Below are 8,750 nucleotides of genomic sequence, written 5' to 3'. Positions count from 1 at the left end.
TTTGGGGAGAAGAAGAAAAAAAGATTGGCAACAGATGTTAGCTCAGGTGCCAATCTTTAAAAAAGAAGAATAGGATAATAGTTTTTGTTCAGGAGGCGATGTCATGTAAGTAAAGGACCAATTTCTGGATGAAGTGGGTTTTGAAAGCAAATATGTTGCCCTTCCGTGTTATCTTAGCACAGCCCAATCCTTTGCTGTTAAAGAGCATGGTTAATCTAGACCAGAAGTCCATTGCGGAGTCGCTGTTGGATTTCTGCTCAAAATGATTATACTGTTGGGTGAAACTCAGACATTGAAGTATGATTGTTTATATGCTTGTTTGAAATGTAAAGCAGACCCCATTTTATTTGATTTTGAACGTTTTATAACCATCAGCTGATAATTAGAAATCATGAGGTCTCAAAAACCGCTCAAGATGAAGTCTGGGAATTGCTCCTGTAGTTACATTTTATGTTTTTGATATCTCGAGTGTAAAAGGTTAACTTCCTGACTTTTCTCTTTCCCATGAGCCATCTAGGTCCGGAGTTGAGTTTTACAAACAGTCCTCTCCATACTAGTACGCTGCTAGTGATCCGGTTTTTAATGTGTGGTCTTAGAGATGAGAAACAAAAGGAAGAGAAAATTGATTGAACTCATGTCAGGGGCCCCTTCCTGAATCTGTTGCTGAGCCAGGACCAGAAGTCTGGTGTGCTGTCCCCTGGTCATCACTCCTTCCATTCCCCATTTTTAAAACACTACCTAATCAGACACAGAGCCTCCTGGTTTTCCCTTCTCATCTCTAAATCATTTCAGATATGCAGGGAGGTGTCTGCCCAGCTTTACTATAGGCTGCTGAAATCCCACGATGTCTCCTAGGACAGCACTGATGGTGGTGTCTAAGATTAGTCTGTTGTAGCATTTTATCCTGGTCAGTTGACCTGCCCCCAGAGTCCTTAGCTGTATTGAAAGACCCAAAGTTCTGGTTATCAATGTTGTGTAACAAATCATCCCAGAACTTAACTGCTTAAAACAGCAATTGGTTATTTGACTTACAGACCCGCAATTGGGGCAGGGCTCAGCAGGGAAGGCTTGTTTCTGCCCCAAGTGGTGGCATTTAGGACAGTTAAGTGGGGCTAGAGGAGTCACTCCTAAGATGGCTCACTCATATGGCTAGTAAGCTGGTACTAGCTTTTGCCTGGGAGCTTGATTAACAACCTCAGTACCTCTCCACAGGGCTGCTTGGGCTTCCTTATGGCATGGAAGACAGGAAGTGGAAGCTACCAGTCTGTTAAGGCCTGGACCCTGAAGTTGGTGCATCATCACTTCTGTGACATTCTATTGTCAAGCACAGAGTCCTCCCAAATCCAAGGGGAGGGGACATAGACCTCACTTCTTCATGGGAAAAGTGTTAAAGTGTCTGTGGCCATCTTTTAATTATCACACCCATTCATTGTTGAGTCAGATAAACTCATCTGCCTTCCTATTTCAGAATCAGTAAAGATCCTGTGTCTGAACGGCGAATGGATGCTACCTTCTGGCCATAGTTTTTAAAAGACCTAGAATAAAGATCAGTCGTGATCATCTTTATGAGTAGAAGCAGGAATAGCTTTGGAAAAAATGTTGCCATGGTGATGGTATTTTCCGTCTTCCTCTGGACTGCTAGTCATATGGGGATTGAGGTTCCTTAGGAATAATAGGCCAGTGAGGCTGATCTTTTGGGATAAACAGTCATAACACCAGGAGTTGGCAAACGTGTTCTGTAATGGGCAAGATAGTAAATATTTTAGGCCTTGCGAGCCCATGTTGTCTCTGTTGCTGCTGATTCTTACAGTTGTGTAGGTTAGGAGTCCATCATGGGTCACTGTGTTCCTTTCTGGAGGCTCTGGGGGAATCGCTTCCCTGGTGTTTCCCAGGTTTTAGAGGCTGCCTGCATTCCTTGGCTCTTGGCCCCTTCCGTCTTCAAAGCCAGCAGTATAGCACCTTTCTGACCCTGCTTCAGTCCTCATATCTTTTTCTGATTCTGACCTCTTCTGTCTCCCTCTTCCATTTTTAAGGACCCTTGTGATTACATTGGGCCTGCTCGAATAATCCAGGATAATCTCCATATTTTAAGATCAGCTGATTAGTAATTTTAATTCCATCTGCCAACATGTTTCCCCTTTGCCATGTAAACTAACATAGTCCAAGGTTCCAGGAATTAGGACATAGACATCTTTGAGGGGCCCTTATTCTGCCCACCACGCCATTCTGAGCTCGTGGACTGTAGATTGTCGACCCCTGAGCTATGTAAGAAAGTGATTTCCAAATTGACGTCATCTCACAGTTGATAACAATATTCACAAAGGAATTACATTTAGCTCCTTAGGACTCAAAATAGGAGGGCGAACATAGAATTGTGTCTGTCCCTGTCGTCCTGAGGTTGGCATTGTACTATTCCCACCCATAGCAGAGAACTTGCAAGAATGACCCACTGCTACCAAAACTCATTTTCAGATCATGTCAACTTGAGAAGCTTCATTTTTCTCTTCTGATTATGCTATTTGAAGTTGGGTAGAAGCTTCTGTTGATTCAGATAGACTACTACCTGGTATCCCAAATGTCAACTTATTTTTAAATTTTGTTTGGGAATAATTGACTCTTTTAATAAAATAATATCATTGGGTATAATTGGCTTCTGATAGGAGGAGAGATAAGAGTATTTACATGCCTTACTTATTGTATTTTTTTAATTTATTTTTTTGTGAGGAAGATTGGCCCTGAGCTAACGTCTGTTGCCAATCCTCGTCTTGTTTTTTGCTTAAGGAAGATTGTCGCTGAGCCAACATCTGTGCCAGTCTTCCTCCATTTTATGTGGGATGCTGCCACAGCATGGCCGATGAACAGTGCTCTGTCTGTGCCTGGGATCTGAACCTGCAAACCCTGGGCCACCGAGGCGGAGTGTGCGAACTTAACCACTAAGCCACCAGGCCTACCCTCTCTCACTTATAATTTAAAAATAAGATTCATTAAATTTCTTTTCTGGGTGAGCCTTCAATTTACAGTCAGTTCTGCTGTAATGTGACATATGCGTTCCTAAAAATCACCATGCTATGCAAAATCATACAATAAAAACCATAAGGTTTTTGGGAAAAATGGGGTTGATATGCAACAGTCAAAACTTCCTCAGTGTCATATTAAAAAAAGATGGGAACATACAAAAAATGGTAAAACACTGTTCCATATATTACATGTTTGAAAAATACATAAATGCGACAATAAATATGGCACTTGGCATTGAAAAACACCTGCAGCTTGCTTGTTGAAGCGTGTGTGTGTGTAGTTTTTCTAAGTGGCTCCATTCAGCTGGATGCAGTGCAGTCTTCTGCATTCCCATCTTAGGATGTGAGGTCGTGCGTAGGCCAACGCAAAATTCATGTTATGCTCAAATTGTTCCTAGGATATCAATTGTTGGAACAAATTTCCCTTTTGAAAACAAGCGTTGTAGCAGAGCTGACGGTCTCTTTGGTTCTTAGGAAGTGTTCTGTGAAGGGCCTGCCTGAGCACAGGGCACGATTTTGCTTTTCTTCCCATGGAAGGCACATGCCAGTGAGGGGTGGCTCGCTCTCATGTTGAATGCTCAGAATTCTATGCCTGAAATACAGAAATTTTCCAATAGGCAATTTTCAAAGACTTTCAAAGCTCCCATCCACACTTTCTCAAGAAGCTACTGGAGGATGCCAACCAGAAAAACAAGGAAGTACATCAAGAAAGAGGATACAGAAAGTGGGAAATCGAGTGTGAGAGAGGGGTGGGGGGACTCCCCAGGGGGCAGCTGTGCACAGGGAGAAAGAGAACCCAGGCCAGCCAGCTCTGGGAGAAACCTGGGTAGGACAATGGAACGGAGATCGCACTGGAGGCCTCTGACATCACGGGATTTGGATCGTTAGCCAAGTGTTGAACATGGAATTTATATTCAGTACTTAGAAAACTTGGATGAAAAGGTAGGATAATTTCCTCCAGGGTAAAACAAACCAAAAACAATGTGCATAAAAGGGCAGTATTGCTTCCAGTGTACTCTGTGGCTCACCTCTGAAGAGCATGTCCATGGTGAAAATGCAGACCTCATATTTGGTTAGGATATTGGTCTGTGTTGGGATGATGGAGCGATGAGACAGGAAGGCTGCACAGCATGCAGGGGATGGGATGGGGAGGAAGGAGGGTTGAGTCCTCATCTTCATAGTGAGAAGTCAACCCATGATGCCTGAAATGAAAAAGCAAGATGAAACAACACAACCCTATTAGCTCGAGACTTGAAGATAGATATCTAAAACCACATCAAGAGTTGAAATTGGTTGCCTCTGGGCTATTTATTTGTTATGAGCCTTACAGGATGATTTGAATTTTTTAAGCAGTGTGTATCTGTAACTTGAATAACAGTAAAAAACAAACTAATCATAATATTTAGCAGAAAAGAGTTAACAGAATCAAGACGAATTTCTAAAGAGCGTATAAGATCCCCTTTGCGCGTGTTGTCACAGCATGTTGTTGGGGGCAGTGAGGTCAACCCGTGTGACTCCACCAGGGGAGGACCCTGGAGGCTTGCGCCTGGTTTCCCCGGGACTTCATCCTGTGCGTCTTCCCTTTGCTGATTTTGCCCTGTGTCCTTCCACTGTGATGAATCATAGTTGTGAATACAACTGTATGCTGGGTCCTGGCGACTCATCACACCCTGGGGGGGTCTTGGGGACTCCCAAGACAGAAGTATACTTTAATATTAACAGATGGCGTTGTCCTTTTCCTAGTGTGGAGATTGGTGAAAGCGTGAGAGGGGAAGATGTCTACATCATCCAGAGTGGCTGTGGCGAAATCAACGACAACCTGATGGAGCTCCTCATCATGATCAACGCCTGCAAGATCGCCTCCTCGTCCAGGGTGACCGCGGTGATCCCGTGTTTTCCATACGCCCGACAAGATAAAAAGGACAAGGTATGGGGGTTGTGTCCTCTTGGAGGAGCCTGCTCTGGGTCAACGTCTGTGTTTTATTCCTCACATGTTATCTCAGAATCTGCAAAACGTTTGCTTTCTGTTTTAATGGTCGAGTAAATATGTCTTCTCATCTTGGCTTTTTCAAAGGTTGCTCTTTGAACCAGCCCTCATGTTAACGTTTATAGATACAGAAACAGATAAAGCATATTTTTGCGGGTATTAAAATACCATTATAGACCTTGTGATGAAATTGTTGTGTATCTTCGGTAGTGGATAGAACGAAATAGACACACACGCCCAGTGAGTGCAGAAAACTGGGGCAATCGGAATCAGAATCAGATCAGTGGATTGTATCCATGTCGGTATCCTGGTTGGGATATTGTACGGTGAAGTTTAATTTTAAAACTATACCGTTGCCTCTTTTTAGCCTTTCAAGAAGAATGAAGTTAATGTTGTTTATTCTTTTAGCAACACTAGCACTATCGGAGGTCTGAGTTTCTAGAAGAAATTGAAGAGGATATGGTCTCTGCCTTCAAGGAAAATCAGAGAAGTCGGAGTTTGAGGGGAACGATAAAGGGGGTTGTGTGAGTTTCCCAGGGCTGCTGTAATGGAGTACTACAGACTGGGTGGCTCAGAACAACAGAAATGTATTCTCTCAGAGTTCTGGGGGCCAGACGTCAGAAAGCAGGCTGTCAGCAGGACTGGACTCCCTCTGAAGACTCTAGCAGGCAAGGCTTCTTTGCCCCTTCCGGTTTCTGGTGCCTCCTGGCATGCCTTGGCTTCTGGTGGCATCACTCCTATCTCTACCTGTGTCTTCACATGGCCTTCTTCCCTGTGTCTCTGGTATCTTTTCCTCTTTTATAAAAGGACAGTCATTGGCTTTAGGGCCCATCCTAACCCAGAATGACCTCATCTTGACCTTTACCTTAGTTATATTTGCAAAGACCCTCTTTCCAAATGAGGTCCTATTCTAAGGTTCTGGGTGGATGAGTTTTTGGGGATCCCATTCAGCCCCCTGCGGGGATCAACTCTTGAGCCGTTTTCTGCTCTGTATCTTAGGAAGAGATGTTCAGTCGGGTTCTGCGTGCATCCTTCCCAGTTTACAAGGCACACTGCTGTTCTGTGATGTGGTAACTCATTAGGAGACAGGTTTCCCCCAATACACCTCCGTTTACCTCCATAGTTCATTTTCTGAAACAGCGTAAATTTCCAAACAGCACACACAATCCCCTCATATATGAGAAAATTTCTTTATAAATTTGAATTCGTATACCAAGGTTCCCCTAAATTTTAATGCCAAACTCTTCAGGCGTGGTTTCCAGACCTCTTGCTGAACACAGCTTAGTTAATGTTTCACTAAAAATTTGATCTCCAGAACTCCATTCCACACTGGAGATGTGATTTACCATATATGTTAGAAGGTGTCAGCAACCTTTTTCCATCAAGGCTGTATGGCCTCTGTGGTAATTACTGAGCTCTGGTTGTCCCTCAAAGACAGACAGACAATACATAAATGAATGGCAGTATGATAAAACTTATTTGTGGACACTGAAATGTGAATCTCATATCATTGTTGCCTGCCAGGAAATGCTCTTTTGATTTTTTTTCAACTAGTCAGTCACGTGAAAACCATTATTGGATCACAAGCAGTGCAGAAACAAGTGGCTGGTTGGACTTGACCCGCGGGCCACAGTTTGCTGAGCCCTGGAGTAGAGCATTGATTGGTCGATGTGTGTGTGTGTGGCTGTCACTTTGTGACTCAGCTTTAGCTTATGAGCTGCTGAAACCTCAGGTCACACGTGCTGCTGTGAAGCATTGGCCCTCTCACTTGTTATTTATGGAGCTTCTTTCTAAACTTGATTTGAAAGTTTTATGTGCATTTTTAGGTGCTAAATTTCAGTTTATTCATTTTGTCCCATCGAAATGGTCTTTTGTCTTAGTTATCCCTCCTATCTGTGTGTTCCCATGGGATTGTTGAGCATCTTCATCTTTGTCCATGCCATAAAGGGCTAATATTCTGCCACTGTTTCTCTTCCACTTGACAGGAGGTTTAGTAAATTCTATATTCTCTAATTCGGAATCAGGTTCTCCTTTGTTTCTAGTAGCTTTTGCATTTGGTGCTAAGATGCTTGATACATTTTTATCTTCAGTAAATGATTTCTTTTATCATTACATGGCCCTTTCCCACCCTGTGGTGAGTTGTAATCCTAACTCCTTTGATACAAATATTGAGCCGCCTGCATTTTTTGTTTGCAAATATCTGATTTGCAGTTACTTCTGTAAGATTGTATTTTCAAACTTTGTTTCTTATGTTTATTCATAATGAAGTCTTTGTTGTAAAGAGAAACTAGCACTATCTGGGAAGGGCCGTCTCCTGCCTTACAGGGGAGGGGCCGGCCGTCCTGGCCTCTGGCCTCTGGCCTCTGCTTGCCAGCAGTGCCTCCTACTGCTGTGCTGACAAAAAGAGCCCTCAGAATTCTCACACTCGCATGGGTTTAACTGTCCTGTGGAACTGCATTGCCTTCCGACCAGCTCTTTATCCGTTTTCCTGTTGTGGGGCATGTAGATGAGTTTTCCATTTGGGGCCATTTCAGGCATGTTTCTTTCCTTCCTTTTGCTCTTTCTTAATCACTTTGCTGTAAGTGTGTTTCTTAAAAACGACATGGGAGCTGCTTTTCGTTTTTAACCCAATCAGACAATTCCATGACTTTCCGAACTTAACTGCCGATGGAAGAGAGAAGACGCTCCCCATCAACGCCACAAGCAAGGATGTGATAACAATTGAGAAACGGCATGAATGGCGACCGAGGGAATCCTGAGTTCAGAAATTGTGAGGCTTGTTGTTAGAGAAACTGATAGAAAAGAAGGAATCAGAGAAGGCTATATTAGTTTCCTAGGGCTGCTGTAAGAAATGACTGTAAACTGAGTGACCTAAAACAACAGAAATGCCGTCTCTCACGGTTCTGGAGGCCACAAGGCACAAAGCCAGGTGCGGCAGAGCCACGCCCCTTCCCAAGGCTCTGGGGGAGGGTCCTTCCTGGTCTCTTCCAACTTCTGGTAGCTGCCGCATTCCTTGGCTTGAGGCTGGGTTACTCCAACCTCTGCTTCCACCTTCACGTGGCCTTCTCTTGTCTCTGTCAAACCTCCCTGTTTAAGAATACATGCGATAGCATCTAGGGCCCTCCAGGATAGTCTCCTGCTCTCACATTGCTTGATTTAATCACATCTGCCAAGACCCTTTTTCCAAATAAGGTGACTGTTACACAGGTTCCCGGGATTGGGACCTGGTGTCTTTGGGGCCACCATTCAGCCCACTCCACGGGACCTTGAAGGAAGTCACTGATGGGTTAATAAGTGGGTATTTTCAGGACAGTTCAAGCTGTGAGGCAGTCAGTTATCATCTAAGCCAGAATACCTGAGAGCTTGAAAGGGGACTCTATGAATAATTATGCCTAGAAACAAGTGTCCATCCCAAACGTCCCGGGCTAGTGTGACACATGGCCACCCTTTGTGTAGGCCTGTAGCTTTGGGCCTGACCTCGGAGGTGGCCAAGACGTGTAGATTATCCGGGCCCTCTCGTTTCTCACACGTCTCTGTAGTGAGTGTGACTTGTAAGGAGAGAGTTTCATTTTTTCACCAAACTGGTCGAAAGGGAAATTCTTAATTTTGTCTATCATTTGAGGTATGCCTTTGTATTTTTAAAATTGCTGCTAATAATTTTTCTACCCATTTCTTTCCTTCGGGCAAATGGATTGGCTTTGTATCGGGGAAACTGTGTTGAAGTGAGGGTAATGAGGGGTTTGGTA

The 8,750-nt window shown here is 43.8% G+C and overlaps 1 protein-coding gene across 2 annotated transcripts in view; it reads left to right on the top strand.

The window, feature by feature from the left end:
- Positions 1-8,750, top strand: part of PRPS2 (phosphoribosyl pyrophosphate synthetase 2) — a 31,102-nt gene that overhangs the window by 2,100 nt on the left and 20,252 nt on the right. Inside the window, exons 2-3 of one of the 2 annotated variants that reach the window (XM_046673891.1) lie at positions 4,076-4,080; positions 4,759-4,944. In XM_046673891.1, coding sequence (XP_046529847.1) covers positions 4,076-4,080; positions 4,759-4,944 — 191 coding nt within the window. The remainder of the gene's footprint in view (positions 1-4,075; positions 4,081-4,758; positions 4,945-8,750) is intronic. The other variant, XM_046673890.1, reaches the window with a different exon arrangement.

The sequence above is a fragment of the Equus quagga genome, chromosome 10 (assembly GCF_021613505.1).
Source record: "Equus quagga isolate Etosha38 chromosome 10, UCLA_HA_Equagga_1.0, whole genome shotgun sequence".
NCBI classification, from domain to species: domain Eukaryota; kingdom Metazoa; phylum Chordata; class Mammalia; order Perissodactyla; family Equidae; genus Equus; species Equus quagga.
This window is presented reverse-complemented; position numbering and strand designations above follow the sequence as displayed.